Source organism: Epinephelus fuscoguttatus, linkage group LG12 (genome assembly GCF_011397635.1).
Source record: "Epinephelus fuscoguttatus linkage group LG12, E.fuscoguttatus.final_Chr_v1".
Taxonomy (NCBI): Eukaryota; Metazoa; Chordata; class Actinopteri; order Perciformes; family Serranidae; genus Epinephelus; species Epinephelus fuscoguttatus.
Genome location: NC_064763.1, coordinates 18323014 through 18339974, shown reverse-complemented (window position 1 = coordinate 18339974; position 16961 = coordinate 18323014). Strand labels below are relative to the sequence as shown.

At 41.2% G+C, this 16961-nt stretch overlaps 1 protein-coding gene across 1 annotated transcript in view; it reads right to left on the bottom strand.

Annotated features, from left to right (window-relative positions):
* The window catches only part of med13a (mediator complex subunit 13a), a 109705-nt gene that overhangs the window by 62000 nt on the left and 30744 nt on the right, over nucleotides 1–16961 (bottom strand). Inside the window, exon 4 of the mRNA XM_049592773.1 lies at nucleotides 15310–15478. Coding sequence (XP_049448730.1) covers nucleotides 15310–15478 — 169 coding nt within the window. The remainder of the gene's footprint in view (nucleotides 1–15309; nucleotides 15479–16961) is intronic.

Here is a 16961-nt window from a genome sequence, read left to right as displayed (position 1 = left end):
GGAGTTGCAATAAATCAATGCACATTCTAATTTTTGTATCACAGGATTATGATGTTCCTGCCAAATTTTTATCCATTATTTTCAATGAGGTTTTTTGTCAATTTCGTTGCACTATTCTGAAATATGTTGGTTCTGCTCTTTAGATATTATTACTGGACGGAATTATGCCCCAGCTTCATATGCTTTTGTTTAGGCTGCTTTATGGTGCGTTGTTTTTACAAGCCGGCTGGAGATTTTTTACAAATCAGAGGAAGATCAAGATGAAACACAATCACTTATCAGCACTGTGACAGTTGTTTTTTTTTTTTTTTTTAAAGATTATTTTTATTGGCTTTTTGATTGACAGGACAGAGGGTGAAATGGGGAGACAGAGAGAGAGTGGGGAGTGACATGCAGCAAAGGGCTGCAAGCCGGATTCGAACCCATGGCCGCTGCAGCGAGGCAATGCCTCTGTACATGGGGCGCCAGCACTATCCACTACGCTACCAACGCCCCACTGTGACAGTTTTTTATTGCTGCTGTTTTAATCAATCTGAGTTTTAATTTATTGTTCTGTAAAAAAAAAAAAATAAATAAAAATCACATAACTGACCATTTAGCTGCTGAACATTTTACTGCTTTTCTTTTTAAAGCGTCGGATAAATGCATACACACACTCACACACAGTTATAACGGCAATATGAAACTTGACTGTGAAACAGAAACTATGGAGCTGGAAGTGAAAAGGATGCTTTGTGGAAGAAAATGACGACAGAGCTGCAACATTCCACAGATGTTTGTTGGGCCTGGCTCGCTGTGCTCTAAGAAACGAGCTTCCGCTGAGCTGATCTACACTTCCTCAGCACAACAGCAGCAGCAGCAGCAGCAGCAGCAAGCGTCCCTCGTCCTGTGAAGAGTCAGCCTTCTATCTCTGCCCAGTTTGCATCGCTAGTGGAAGCAGCAGTCACCCCTGGTCTGTTGTGTACATGAATATCTGCCATGTGCAGCAGCTTGTTACTATCTGCGGCACTGTAAACATGTTTTGACTTTTCGTGTGCTGCTCCAGTGACAAGACATGCTGGCATGGGCACACCATTATCAAACAATGTTTCTGGAATTGAAGCGTACAATAACAATCAGCCACCACAGGAACAAGAATGACTTGTTTTGACAATGGATATGACATAAAAGAGACGTGCCAAGGAAGTTATCAAAGCAAGGAGGTCTTTTTTTCCTAAATAACAGTGGTACTAGTGTGTTATTGTTTAAATGATAATCACCCATCAGCAGAATATTTCAAGGAAACAGAGAAGCAGCGATTCAAATGTTTTAAAAATCTGACCTTCTGGTTTCAATTTCTTCCTAAGAACTATCATTGACAACATACACAAACATTTGTGTGACTTTATTTTAAAGGAAAATTCTTATGTATGTTCACAATAAAACACAGACTATTAAATAACTTAGACATTTCCTCATAAACTGCACCGAGTTAAAGGACCTTCTCACACTTTCACTCAAAATAAAAAGTACTCCTGGTTACTAAACAGAGCGTTTTTGTATTTGTGTCTTTGCACAAAACTATTTATTAATCAGTATTTATGTATGAGAATGTAAAGGTGTGTGTACTGCAGGCTATATATTACCTTCCATTCCTACAGTGAGCAGTGTCTCCTCTCCTCCTGCCACAATGTGTGCATGGCGCAAAACGAGAGTAGAGACATCACACTAATGGCAGAGGAGCTGGTCACTGCTCTGAGCAACATGCATACATGCTCTGCATGGGTAATAGAGATAATTTCAGGTTTGTAGTCCCTGTGTAAAAGGAGCTTTAGTGAGTTTATTCTACAAAGTGCCTAGTGACAAATTACACAGACCATTAGGAGAAAAGTTACTAATTCAACTTTTACCTAGAGGAGCTGTGTATGAGAACCCAAATGTCTGAATCAGTTGGATCTGACAGTGACTGACTTTATCCTGCCAGCTCCCCAGTACAGTCGCTGTTATGTGCGAATAGAGCAATTGTCCGAAGAATTTACATCGAAGCGAGTGGGCGTGTGGATGAAGTTTCTATTATGGGACAGGTGTGAAACCGGAAGAAAACAAACATCTGAGGGTGAAGAAGTAGGGTCGTTTACAGGAAGATGGCAACAAAAATGTCTAACTGGGGAGACGAGGATATTCAGAAACTTCAAGGCCAAAGCTGATATCGTCAAACAAATTATCAGAACAGCAAAAGACTGTCGTTTACGAGCAAATTATGTTCTAGTGACATGAGCTCGGTGTAATCCATGTTATGTCCTGCCTCCTGCACGTCCTACCAAGGTGCCATCCCTTGCCTTAACCCAACAGAGTATAGCCAGGTGGTGAGAACACCTCCGACACAGTCCGGTGTTCATATGAGAAAACAGCTTTCATTTATATATTTAACCTTCATTTACCAGGAAGTCCCGCTGAGATTGACCTGGCCGAGGTAGCAGCCAATCAAAGTACATTTAAAATGCACAAATACAACATATAATGCAAAAACCCACAATAAAACAACAACTAATCAAACATAGTGGTCTCTCAGGAAAGCACATGTCTCTGTCTGAAAAGTCTGTGTGACAAAACGTCTATATTTGACGACCTAGGAATGACAATGGGCTGCAGCCGCTGTGACAATCGTCTCTTAATGTTGTGAGCCATCATGTGGTGCATGCATGTAAAAATGATTGGCACAGGATCGGCTATATCTGAGACCGACCAGTCAATAATCGGCTGATTCCCATCACCAGCCCATCGATTAGTGCATCTCTGCAAAGCAGTGTAAAACTTGATATCAAAGCCACATTAGGAACACACATGCTAATTCATAAGAATGATACATGTTTTAATTACATAATGAGGTGTTTTTTTTTTGTTCCAGAGTGAAAGATAAGACCAATAAGGAAGGAGAGATACAAAAAAAGAATGGTGGTGGTAAACAGCGCTGAATTAGAGGACACATTTCCTGGGTGATATAATCTTCCCTACTGTCTAGCCACCTGACCACTGGGAAACAACAGCACTGTCTGCTGCCAAAGTAACACAAGCACACAAACACACTGAGCCCTGAGAGCCGCGCCAGCTACGGCTTTAGCACACAGTTCACACAGGAGACTAGGTGCTAGAGAAAACACTAAACTAAAAACTCTTAAGGCCAGCACATTCACTTAGACACACTCAGAGCTCTATTACTTTGAATTGATTTCCCTCTGCCACAAATGCAGAGGGGGGTGAGCCTCTTTATATATGTCAGATTAAACTTGGAAGGGGGAGAGAAATGGAGAGAGATGGAACGACAAGCGCATAAAAAGAGGAGAAATCCGATCCTGTGCAAGTCTGTCATAGCCACACACAGATACAGCTGGAGCCAGCTAAAGATAATACTGACATAACCCTGACAACAAGTCAGGTTGCAGCTCCCGCATGGTTTAAGCTACACCACACACACACACACACACACATCAGGGTTCTTCTAATACACCTGCTGTCAGCTAAAAAGTCTCAATCTGAACCAGATACCTTTGCTCGTCTGAAAGAAAAAAAAAAATCCGTAATTATGCTCATTACCATGTTCACATAATCACTTTGCGACTGCATCGTGATTGTGATGCCACATCTGTTCCTGCTTGTGAAAGAGGCACTTAGTTACACTGCAGTGTGATATGCATTTAATTGTCAAAATATGTACTCTATTCAAAGAACATAACATACTGGCAAACAATTTTTTAACTGTGCAGCGTAAGTAGGGCTGAGCAATAACAACAGATAAAGAACAATAATTATCTCTTTGTAATTTTACTAAATAGAAATATAACAAATGTTTGATAAATGTTTGATATAATTAAACCACACATATGGAGGTAGAGGAGGCGCTAATGTGAGAAGGGGAAGCAGAGGAAGAAGAATATATATGAGAAAGGAGGTGGAGAAGAATGAGAAGAAGAAAACACATGAAGAGGAGGAGAGGAGGATGGCAGGAGGAGGAAGAAGAAGAAGAAGAAAAAAGCAGAGGAGGTGAGGAAGAGGTGAAGGGGAATAGGAAGAAAAGAGGGGAAGAAGATGAGGAGAGGAATACAGAAGAACAGAGAAGAAGAAAAGAAGAAGAAGAGAGGTGGTGGAGAGGAAGGAGAAAAAGAAAAAGAGATGAAGATGTGAGAAAGATGAGAGGAGGAGGAGAAGAAGAGGAAGTAGAAGGAAGAAAAAGAAGAGAAAGGACAGAGAAGATGAGGTGGAGAAGGTGGAAAAAGAGAATAAGAAGAGGAGAAGATGAAGAAAAAGAAGAGAGATAAGTAAAGGAAGAAGGAAAAAGTATAGGAGAAAAGGGAGGTGATATAGGAGAAGAAGAACAAAACAGAGCAAAAGAAGTACACGGAAAAGAAGAAGAGGGGGAGAAGAAAAAGAGAAAAGAAGACAATGAGGTGAAGAAAGCGAGGGAGAGAAAGGGACAAGAGGAGGAGGAGAATCAGCAGGAGAAAAGTGAGAATGAAGGAAAGAAGTAAAAAGAGAAGACGAAGAAAAGGAAACAAGACTCGGTGGAGATGAAAGAGAAGAAGAGTTGGAGGAAAAGAAAAAGACGAAGAAGGTGAAGAAGGAGAAAAAGAGATGATGGAGTAGACGTTAGCAGTAGTAGCACTATGACATCATAATGTTACAACAGCATTCAACACGCTCATTAAGTTTTCCTTCAGGTCTGATTGTTGTGATCACTCAAAACAAGCCTTTAAAATTTTTATCATGATAACATTTTTGGCAGCATCACTGGCCTTACTGTGTAGCATAAAGGACGTCCTATAAATCTGTTAACACCTGCAGTAGTTCTGTACGTAAAAAAGATGGGAGCTTGTTTTAAGCCATGCTCATGTTGAGTCATTAGGTCACCATGCCCTTAGTAATATGAGTTGTGCAGTGGTTATAATAAAAGTTCATTACCCAGAGCCACGGCCAATTAGTCAGCCTCATCCTGGATTAAAGCCGGGCTTCTGCAGTTAACCCATAAAGACAAGGCCTACTTTTCCCCTTTTTCTTTCAAAAAACACTTTTGGAAAATGATGTTACACTGTAGTTCCTGTGGTTTAAAATTCTGCACACCAGCTGTGACATGGAAATATTATGCCATAGTTAAATTTATGGGTTTTCCTAACTGAGAAACGAGGAAAGGTTAACAGGACAACATAGTATCTTTGTTTTACTGAGCAAATTAATTAACTTGCAGAATGTCAGAGTAAATATCAAAGGCCTGGTGAGTCTGTGCGGTGAAATTAGACTTCAGTAGCAGGTCAGCGGCTCGTGGTGCACATAAACCTTTACTGATGTGATAATTAAAAGTGTCAAAAGTAACCATGGAGAAGACATGCCTTATTTTGACTCCCCAAATTTAAGTAGTCATATTTGTTTTGGGACATCAGACACAGTATATTCCCTTAGACTTATCAACAGTATTAGCTGATAACATTAGCTCCAGTGGGTAAGCTTTTTTCAAAATAAATCAGCTCTCAGTAAAGTGTCAACTTCTCTTAGTGGAGAAATAAGCTGATCTTCATGCTCTGCGCCTGGCAGTGAAAGTTCGCTTGTTGATTCTTTGAAAACATCTGTTACACTAATCACTCTCAAATAATGCTGGGTGTAACGCAGTACTGAAACAAGTGTGTAGCAGAGAAGTAAAGATGACAGTGGAGTTCAGGAGAAGCTCCCCAACACTGCCCCGACTCAACATCCTCAACAGCACCATGTCTACTGTGGACACCTTCAGGTTTTTTGGGTACCACAATCTCTAGTGACCTGAAGTGGACCTCCCACATGGACACTGTCAGGAAAAAGGCCCAACAGAGGCTGTACTTCCTGCGACAGCTCAGGAAGCTCAACCTGCCTCAAGAACTGCTGATCACTTCCTACACCGCCATAATCCAGTCTCTTCTCTGCACGTCCATCACTGTCTGGTTTGGATCTGCCACCAAACTGGACAGGAACAGACTGCAACAGACAATCGGGTCTGCAGAGATGATTATTGGCACCGATCTTCCCTCTAACATAATGGAACTAGATGGCACTCGGCTTGAGGTGGCGCTAGGCGAACTAGCAGTAGATGCATGCTTCCTTCTGCGCAGCAGGAGAGGGGTGAGGTTGACAGGTGTAGTTCAGTAGAACGAAAATGGTTTCTACATGAAACTGCTCACAACAAGGTCTGTGGATTACCTTGAGTAACCAGTTCATGATTTCTTAAAAGACACATTGCTATTGAGCTTTTAAATTTAATTGTGTTTTGGCACCACAAGCTGAGTGCTATCTAGTTCTATTATAGTGTAGACAAGGCAGACATCTCTACATCAACTACTCACACCAAAAAAATAGACTGATAAACAGCACTACATGTAAGAGGAAAAATATCTACATTTTTGATTTTGGGGTGTACTCACCCTTTAAGGAGTCTTAAATTCATTATTAGCAAATGCAGTGAATTAAAAGTAGAACGTAAATTTGTCTCACACACGTGTTTAGAGTAACCTCATTTTAAGGTCTCTCTGGAGATTGCTTTACCCTGTGTCAAGGTAAATCTGTAAATACAGCGCAGCCACCTTGTAGTCTACAGTGATGAGGTGAAAGGTCCAACACCATATATGGGATTATCTTTAAATGTGGCCATCTGTCTGAACCTCTGGATTAAAGACAGCACCACAGCAATCACAGTTATTTAGAGAAGGACAGAGTGGAAGCGAAAAGGAGGGACGCCTGACGGATTAACCATGACGACTTCCTCAGACCTTCGCTTGGCCCCTGGCCCTGCCATAGCCTCAGGTCACATATGAAAATGGGAGGAATGGTTGGAATGCAGGCTGCAGTAGCTGAGGAGGCGGGAGGGTGTGAAGAACAGAGGGAGCAGAGGAAATGTAAGGGCACAGGATTCCCTACGCTAACAGTGAAACGTGTCCCTGCTGCTACCCTTGAATTCCACTGCTGACACAATATGGGTTTCCTCAGTGCCGCGACACATAAAAAGGCGATGACGGCTGTTAACTTTAGTAATGAGAGATAAATTCTTTGTTCTCTCAGGGCCTCTCGCTGGCATTAGAAGAAATGAGGCAGGCATTCAGGAGCAGAAATTAGTGGGAAAATATTATAATAACACGCGATGAGTTTTCTGAAGGTCTCTTATTACTCCGCACTACTTGAGACATTGTATGCATTTTGTTCACTGTGCATGCTGTGTCATGATATGTTACTGTCGTATTGGCTTCTGTAAATCATGGGACTCGTTAACTTGGAAATGCTATATCTTGTTCATCATAATCCATCTTGACTGGTATAATTTTAAGATAAATGGTTTATTTATTTCTGTCAGGTAATACATTAAAGGAGCCCTATTCTGCTTTTCCCCATTTTCTGTCATATATATGATGTCAAAATGCCAGATATTAATTAATATTAATATGGTCAAAGTTTCAGATAATGTGGTAAATGTATGTAACAGTATCCTTGTGAGCAAAAATCAAATGTGTTCTCCTCCTTTGGTTACAAGATGACGTCAGACTGTGACCAATTTCTTTACATGGTCACCTGCAACAGGCAAGCTACTACAAATGTTTACATTATGTAGCCTATGCTGCTACACGTAGCTACATGCTAACATCAGGGAAATCTAAGATCTTAGATGCCATGGTTGGTAATTTCTCCCAGATTGGGGATCATATTCCTGCAGGAACATGTCCAGTTGTGTAAGGAAGCTTTTAATGGCTACATACAGTCATTTCCCTGCTGCAAGTACACTGCTACAAGTAGCTACATGCTAACATCGGAGAAACCTATGATCTTAGTTGCGGATGTTGATAATTTCTCCCTGATTTGGGATCATATTCCTGCAGGAACATGTCCAGTTGTGTTAAGAAACTTAATGGTGATTTTTAATGGGAGAAACTGCCACTACACACAGTTACTGCCCAGCTGCAGGTACACTGCTACATGTAGCTGCGTGCTAACGTCAGGGAAACATGTAATCTGCTGTTAATTTCTCCCTGATATCATTATCATCAATGTGCGCATGTTATTTTCGCGCTACTATAATCTTAATTATCATATCATTTTAATAATGTGCACGTTACTTTGCACTAATACTATCTTCATTATCACATCACTTTCATTATTTGTACAACTTATTTTTGCCTTCACGTATTACACCTCTTCCTGACCAAAGCAAACATCGGATTGTTTCAGTGTTTCCCAATGTAGATGTTCTAACCTGCTCCGTGGATCAGTGAGCAGGCTAAGCAATGTGTCTCTTGCTTGTTGAATAGGCTGGCTCAGGGCTTGATAAACTCCTTGTATAGCTGCACACTTTTTGGCGCTCCATCCGCCACAGTTCCCTTGCTCTCTGTATGTTAGGAAGATGTGTTATACTTGTATTATAATGTGTTTTTAAATTACTACAGCTTTAACTTACTCTAACTGCCTCTGCAAACTGCCCCTCAAGGACAAATAGTGTTTTGAATTGAAATGAATTAAACAGTCTGACTGAAACATGCTTTGTTGTGTGTGTTTAGAAGCTTTTATTGCTGATTTTTCACTGTCAGAAGTGTCTCTATTCTCTGCTGCAGTCATTCCCACTGCTGTCATAATATTGTGGAGACACAGAGTTACAGAAGACCCAGACACACTAAACAATCGGAGCAGAATGAACTTTTCCAGGAGGGCAACATGAGGTTTCAGACAGAACGTGAATACAGGTGTTCCAGCACAGTATGAGCAGAATAAAGTGTGTTTTGACCATTAAAGCATGTAAACATGTTCTAGTAGAAAGCTAAAATACAAGTCTGAACCTGAAAATGAGCATAACAGTCCCCTTAAATGGCGAAATGTGTTTTCAAGCAGTGCAGTCGGTATTTGAGGCTGACAGTTCAAATGAAGGGATGTGGTTAAAATTAAGTAAATTGGCAGATAGCTTCAAATGGTAGGGTCTTTGTAAGGTCAGTGATGCACAAGACTTTGCTTTAAATTGTACCACTAAAGCGATGCAATGGGAAACAGACTATTAATAATGTATAATTGCGGAGCAATTAAGGAAATGAACCATACCAATGAAAAACACTGGTATTTTCCTTTAAGAGCCATATTTATCTTCTGGACAGGATCTCTCCAGCAACATGATATATCCAGAGCGCCGGGTCACATGGTCCCTCAGCCCAGTCTCCCTGGAGTTCCTGCTGCTTGAGAGACTGATGAAGTATAAGGAAGACCAGGGGGTAGGGGGTCGAGTGCTGGGGGCGGGGTACGTAGGAGAGGTGCTGAGTCGTGTTGCATATCTATATCGGCAGTATAAGTCCGTATGCACGCTACATGTCATATATGCAGGTCATCTGGCTGCATTTCGTGTGTATTAACGTCAATAATTCCAGCGAAAAGCTGTGTGCCAACTCTTCAACTGCCCTCGGTGTGGACTGGCTCGCATGCCGATTGTTGCCGAGAGTGTTTGTGTGGCCGTCTCCCTGTGTGTGTTTGTGTTGTGCTGGGAGCAGGGAGGGGATAAATTTAGCGCTTTAGCCCCAGACTGGAGGCAGTGGCCCTTTATCCTGCACTGTCCTACTTAACAGAGTGCTGCTCTGTGCTTCCGCCTGCCACAGCGCACCAGGACTCACACATTCACCTCCCAACGTCGGGCCAAAACAACAGAAGAAGAATGTGCTCAGCCACATAGCACACAGTCATGCAGAAAAGCACAGACAGTCGCATGTGTTTATGTAGACGGCATATTTGTTATTGTATAACTGTGGTTTGCATTCATCATTTGCTCTTGCAACATGAGCTGCTGCACACTGGCCTCATTTCATAACAGCTTGATTTGTTAATGATACTTTCAGTCAGACAACAACAACTAAATGCACAACCGACTACACATATTTAAATACAGTGGAGTTGTAATCTAACACTCTCCTGATTGCAGCGCAGTTGGAGTACACTGTAGGGTCTCGTAAATGGTGCTTTTAACACAGAGAGCACGTCAAGCAGATAAAAAGAAATGATATCCCCTTTGTCCTGATCAAATTGAAACATCAAAGCAGGCTGGATTTAATGCTGCTCTGAATTTTGTTGATGCAGCCAATTAGGAGCAAGACAACGAGTTAGTCTGCCTTAAGCTGACCAATGGAGCACGAGCATCCCGCTTCACCTTGGAAACACACGATCCCATGGTGCATTTCCCTGCTGCCATGACAACCAAGAGGAGCTCTCCCTTGCTCGTTCCCTCCCTCCCTCCTTCCCTTGTGTTCTCTCCTGCTCTCACTCTCTCTGTGTTTCCTGAAGCCAGTCTACCTAGCAGCACAAGGTTCACAGAAACAACCAGGCTGCACAACTTGGAGCCGCCTGCACTTCAGACAAAGAGAATTACTGTCAGCTGTATCAACACATACTGCTGCAGTTTGCAGTTCACATCAAAAACAAAAGGCTTCAACCAATCAATGTGCACTGATTTATTTTTAAGAATCTATCAAAAACAGTTCAATTGTTTAATCTTGACACATTTCATTTCCTCAAGGGCTGAAAAACGTGAGTCTCTGAGAAAATGTGACTCAATCCTAATAACTTCTTGATATGAAAAGACAATAAGAAGCACTAATAGAGGTCATCATTATCAAAGATTCTGAGAATTCAGTTTGCTGCCTTCTGCTTACCACACGCATCAGGCTAAAATAAGAGGTGGAGGCGGAGGGGAGCGAGAGTGAGGGAGAGATGATGTAAGCATTTCAACACAGGCTGAGGTCTGGGGTTGAGGTTATGAACACTGTCAGCTGGCCACAGCCTCCACCAACTGGAGGCTTTGGATGCTGCAGAGGAGTCTTCTGATGATCAGAGGGGTGTTTCCCAAAAGCAGATTCGATTTGAGTGGCCCACACAAGAGTATCTTTTAGTACTTTTTATTTCTAGCTTTGCGAAGGTTCAGACTAATAACTGACAGTGACGAGTGTGCCACAAGGGTGCATTCATGATGATCTGCAGACAGAAAATCAATCTGAAACTATTTTGATAATTGATTAGGGTGCAACTAACTGTTTGGACAATATACCATAAGGAAACTCTTAATATTAATGATGCCTATCACAATTATCCTTTTATTATTACTGTACTGTTTATGCTCTAAAGAAAACAATTACATAGTGCAATTATATTTCATGAGAGTTCTGTGGTCACAGGTGTGCGAATGCATTTATGATTTAGAGAGAAGACAGATGAGGTAATAACTCACACTGTTAATGAATCACTTTATTGCGTTTGTGTCTTTAGGAAGGAAGGAAAAGTAGTCCACCAATGATGGGCGTGAAACAATGCACAGTTAAGTTTTCACTGGACAATAAGAGCAGGAATTCCCTGGAAATGTTTGATTCCATTCACCATGAAATCAACAAGTTACTGAGAGCGATGTAAGATCTGAGCACTGACATAAAAGCCTAAATAAATCTTTCAACGTCTGTCATCAAATTTTTAGATGGGGGAAAAAAAAATTCTTAAGCAAAATCCTAAATTTAAAAGAAGTGATTCATCAGTTGGTCTTATTAAATCCACTTTCTTTGATAAGTAAATATAACTTATGATGCCTTTAGATAGCTGCGAGAGCGCTACGTTAATACAGGTGCGTGCCTCGCTTTGTGTGCGGGAAACACACAGTTTGACAGCAGTGAATATGTCATTTTTGAAAGGCTAAACGCAAACGATTGTGGACTGAAGCTGAATATTTCATTAGCTAAAAATCCTACAGCTTAAGACAAGGTCAATTTAAGACTTTTTAAAACTTTAAATGCTACCCAGAATAAAATTTAAGAACAAATTTTACAATAACCAAAATTGGGGAAAAAACAAAAAACAAAACAAAAAAACGCTGTAAATTATTTAAAAAATATATACATTTACATGCTTCACATGTCTTAGTATTTTAAGACTTTTGAAAGACTGATTATAGACATTTCAATTCCAATTAATGCCTTATTTTTAGATTATTAAATTCAATGCCTTCTAAGACTTATTAAAGAACTGCAGGAACACCAAAAACTTGGATTTTGGAGATTAGTATATCTATCTTATGGACTTTACAACACACTGCAGTTACTGAAAATGTCTGGATCACACAAGTCGTAAGTACTCCTGGGCAGCCAACACTGGAATCTAATTCTACAAACAGTATAATACTAATTATATCAATATGGCTTAATCTTTATCTCCAACTGTGCGGAAACACCGGGTTTAAACAGAATGAGTAGGCAGGGGGGAAAAAGCTGTGTAGTATCCGAATGTTGACTTAGAATTTCAGTGTCAATGTTGTAAATGAAGCTTTAAGCTATTTGGTACAGCCAGTTACATAAGGCTGCAGTAACCATTATTTTCATTGTTTTATTGATTAATAAATTTGTTGTTTGATTAATAAAATGCACCAGATGACATCCTCAAATGTCCTGTTTTGTCAACAAACAAAAAACATTCAGTTCACTGTCACAGAGGAGTGAAGAAGCCAGAAAATATTCACATTTAAGGGACTGGAATCAGAGACTCTGTACTATTTTTTTTCCTTGAAAAATTACTCATATAATAATATATAATAATTGATAATCAGTTAGGGATTAATTTAATAGTCGACGACTAGGCCTGATACATTAATTGTCACAGCTCTATTGTCATGCCACCCATAAGAATGTAGCCTCCCTAGGGTTGAACACTGCTCGGAGAAACTTGAGCATCTCCATGTTGACACGACACATAAAAGGCAAAGGAGCAGTGGATCACATGCAGGCGAAAGACAGAGGGACACATCACTGTAAACTCAGCATTACTTAGTCCCACAGAAACGAAAACCAACATCCTGAGCCATTGATTAATTACAAATACCACAGCCCTACATCAATAACAGCATCACTGTTAGACCAGCTGGTCTCGGCGCAGTAGCAACATAAAAACAAACAAACAAACACAAAAGCGATCTTGTAAATTTCCGTCACAGTTCTGTGGTGCTTTGTTTGTCGAAATCCCAGCGTGGCTGGAGCACAGTGGAACACACCAAAGGGAGAGGAAAAACATCCTTGGCGACAACTAAGATTCAGGGTGGTTGCACCACTATTTATAACCTGCCCAGTCTGCTCCGTGACAGCAGAGGGGGATGAAGGGAAGGGGAGAGAGAGGGAGAGCCAGACACACAGACAGAGGGTGGCCTGTGAATTCCAGAGCAGAGGAAAAGACCATTGTTTTTTTTTTCTCCCTTGACTGGGGCCCTCTGTGATCAGCGTACTGGGTAAAGAGGCAATAGAGCTAAAAACAAGCCATGAATTTAAAGAGAAGTGGCTTGTTCTTCAGTATTATTTTGTCTATCCTTTTGTCTATTATTCTGCCGGTTAAGTGAAAATTTATCATACTTGTCCTGACAGATAAGAGCCATTGTCTACAGATGCAAGGCCCTGGAAGAGTCTCTGATCTGCCACCTCACATTGAGGTGATGATAAAGACAAGCTGACAGCAGATAGCCCAGTTCTGGCCATTTCTATCCTGGACAGAGCAACTGGCCTGCAAACAAACACACATACACACGTGTCTGTGCGCACACACAAGATTATGTCGCTGCGCTGCCCCCATAGTCACCTGACTGAGAAATCTGGCAACAACACCGTAACAACTCCAAAAACAATAACACATGCACTCACAAAATAGTGCTGGGAGTGTGGTAGCTATCAAATGCATTTTTAAAAAAAAACACAGCCTCTTTGACTCTGGAGTGTCTGCTTTCTCATCTTACACTGCCCTGCAGGTGTTACACATGCATTAATCTGTCACACCTCACACTACAATTATAATTTCCAAAACCACATTAGAAAAAACAACAACTCCAAAACAATAGCTGTGTGTTAAATGTGGAGACAGGGTGGGGTAGGAGGGGTCGGTGGGGATGCAAGGTAAAATTTGCTACGGTCATTTTCTCCTCACTACTCGCGTCTCTGTCTCTTATCAATAAACCCAGACACCAAGGGCAAGAAATCCAGCTCAGCAGATAGCACAGAGGAGGTGCAGGATGTCAGTTGTACACAAACACACTCAGAGCGAGAGGAGAGATAGGACACAGACAGTGCTGGCACTCCGGCACCTCTTTCAGTCTTTTTTAAAACTCTCATATCATAACTGTAATATAGTGTACAATGCAGGGATGTGGGGCCAATCCAGACATTTTGTGCGACACATCAATAACGCTGTATAAAGCCTGATCCGTTTATGATCCTTTGTTTGTTTGCCTTCGGTACAGCAGCTGTCAAAAGTGTCCGACTATGCTCCGTTAAAAAACTAAATGCAAAGCAACCTGCAAGCCAGTGACCCACAAGTTAGTGGGGCTCACAAAATAAACAGCAGCCAGCAGTTTCTACTGAACTAATGTGGAGATAACAGTATGGCAAGCTGTGCCACTTGGGGTATAAAAACAAGTTCATTTTGCATGTGTTTTGCAGGTGAGCTACACCTCTGAACTCATGCTGAAAAATGTTTTTCAACCTCAATATCTTGTTGATGCTGGGGAGAAAGAATCACTGTACAGCACCAACAAACAGGTTGCATAATTGCCTAGAGTTGGTTCATGTTCTCACAGCAACAAGCAACGAGCAGACCAGATCAAATGCCTTGTGCAAGAAAGCTGCTCTTGATTGGTCAGAATTTCCATGAGGGAAAAATCCAGGAAGTAAACAAAACGTTGAAGAAGAGTACACTTGCAAGATAAATGTGACACTTTCTAATGTCACAATGGAGGGACAACTACGCAGGTTGATTTTAGCGCTGCTCATCGTGGACTATATTGCTGTCATTGTTCATTTTAGTCAAACCATACAGTTTGAAAACGAGGCACGGCTCCAACTAGAAAACAATGTTCTGTCTCTTAACTGTTTCAAGAAATAAAAACTGCACTGGCCTCAGTATGGCAAGATACTTAAAACAAGATAAGACTTAAGTAAAACATGAGCAGTGAATCTCCAGTACAATATATGATTTTTAATCTCTGCCTCCATCCAGAGCAGCCGTATGAACACATATGTATATCAGGTGCTGCCAGTGGGAACAGTCCCAGTTCAATAGCCTACACACTGACCTACACATAAAAATTGAGAACCCTGTGTCTGTTGCTCAGCCTGAACTGCACCACACCACATCACCACCTAACAACAAGAGACATAACGTTGCTAGAAGGGCAGTGGTTACAGAAAAAAATACCCATTTCCACAGCGCAGGTACATGTGCAGAGCAGCGCCCCGAAGGAGACACAACATGGGTAAGAACTCAGCAGAACAAGTGGTGCCAACGTACCTTTTGTTGATGGGCTTCTCATCCTTCTCGTAGGGCTTGACAAACCACTTGCCGATGCGAACGAAGCTGCGGTTCATGAGGCAGCGCTCCAGCAAGTTGTGGATGGCTTTGAACAGCAGCGTGCGACACTCGTAGGAAAGACCGTTCTCCCACAACCCATCATCCTCGGCTGAGGAGGGGAAAAAAAGAGAGAGAGAGAAAGAAAAATGTGAGCAGAGTGGAAAGCTTTAAGAGTTTCGGTGCCATTTTTACGAACCTGTAAGAACTTTGCAGGGCAAACAATGTCAATCTTGCCAGCACCAAAAACTCAATTTACAATTACAGTGAGTGGTGCGTGTTGCTGCTGGCTGTGGTCGAAGCAGAGCATGAAGCAGCCTTCACATCAGATGGCACAAACACTTATAGGGATATTCATCAATGTTTACAAGAGTAAGTATGGGAGCACCAACTGTCATAGCAAACATATTGTCAAATACACTGTATCACAAACAACCAGCCTTGAAATTAGATTTTCTAGTCACCAAGCTTTGCCTTGCTTGTGTAAAACAAAAAAAGCTCACTTATAAACGGTCTTACAGGTAAAGGTGCATAACCTTTTCACTCCGCCAGTGTTCTCAGCCGACATTACCATCTTTCAGAGGCTGTAGCTGACTGTTATCATGTCAAACTAGAAGACATAATTCAATGATACCAATCACGTCATGCCATCTAATCAGGAAGGTTAAACAACGCTCCAAAGTTTAGCTAAATTTTTGGCGAGCGAAAAACTGGCATGAACATTTCCAAAGGGGTTTCATTTCAATTATTCGAAAAATTGTCAAATAGTTGCCACGATTTTCGAATAGTGTTTTTGCTTGTGCTGCCCATCCCTAATTTCAATGAGGTGAGACCATTTTGCAAAACTTGACCCCACTGTAAAAATGGCCTATTGTGACCTCGAGGACAATCACAGCCTCATGAAAGTTTACAACCACAAACCAGAGATCTCGGGCATTCAGAGGATGTGTGGCTTGTGGTTTCAGATGGGACAAAAGTGCTCGCCATCCCATTGCCGAAAAATGCAATTACTACAGAAATCTCCAAATGTAAAAAATTTTGGATATCAAATCGCAGTATGGATTTTTCTTCAGAGTTCCTCGAGTTCTTGGTGTCTTAATGTGATATTCTCATTTTCAATCATTTTTATCAAATCTCGAGTGGTAAAAAGTGTTTAATTTAGCACCAAATTTGTGTAACAAACGGCATCAACCCAATAAATGCTGCAGGCCTAAATGAAATACTGTTTATTGCAGATTAATGACAAGAAATGCTGGACACACAGTGACACCCCGAAAGATCATCTGTTCTTGCTTAAAAAAAAAAAAAAAAGACAAAAATGGGCCTATATGGTAGGGAGGGGGGAGGGGGTGGGAGTTTAGGGATTAAACAGCAAACATCACAAACTCAAAATTATTTCTGTTTTGAAGAAGGCACTTAAATTGGAGAAAATTGCCATTCTAACAAACCTATGTCTCCACTTAAGAGTATTTATATGAAGCTACTGTTTGCATGGACGACACCAACTCTGAACACAGTTTCACAATGACACTGACTAAAAACACTTAATGAATTCAGTCCTATGGATCACATTATGAAACACCTTGTAATTCAAG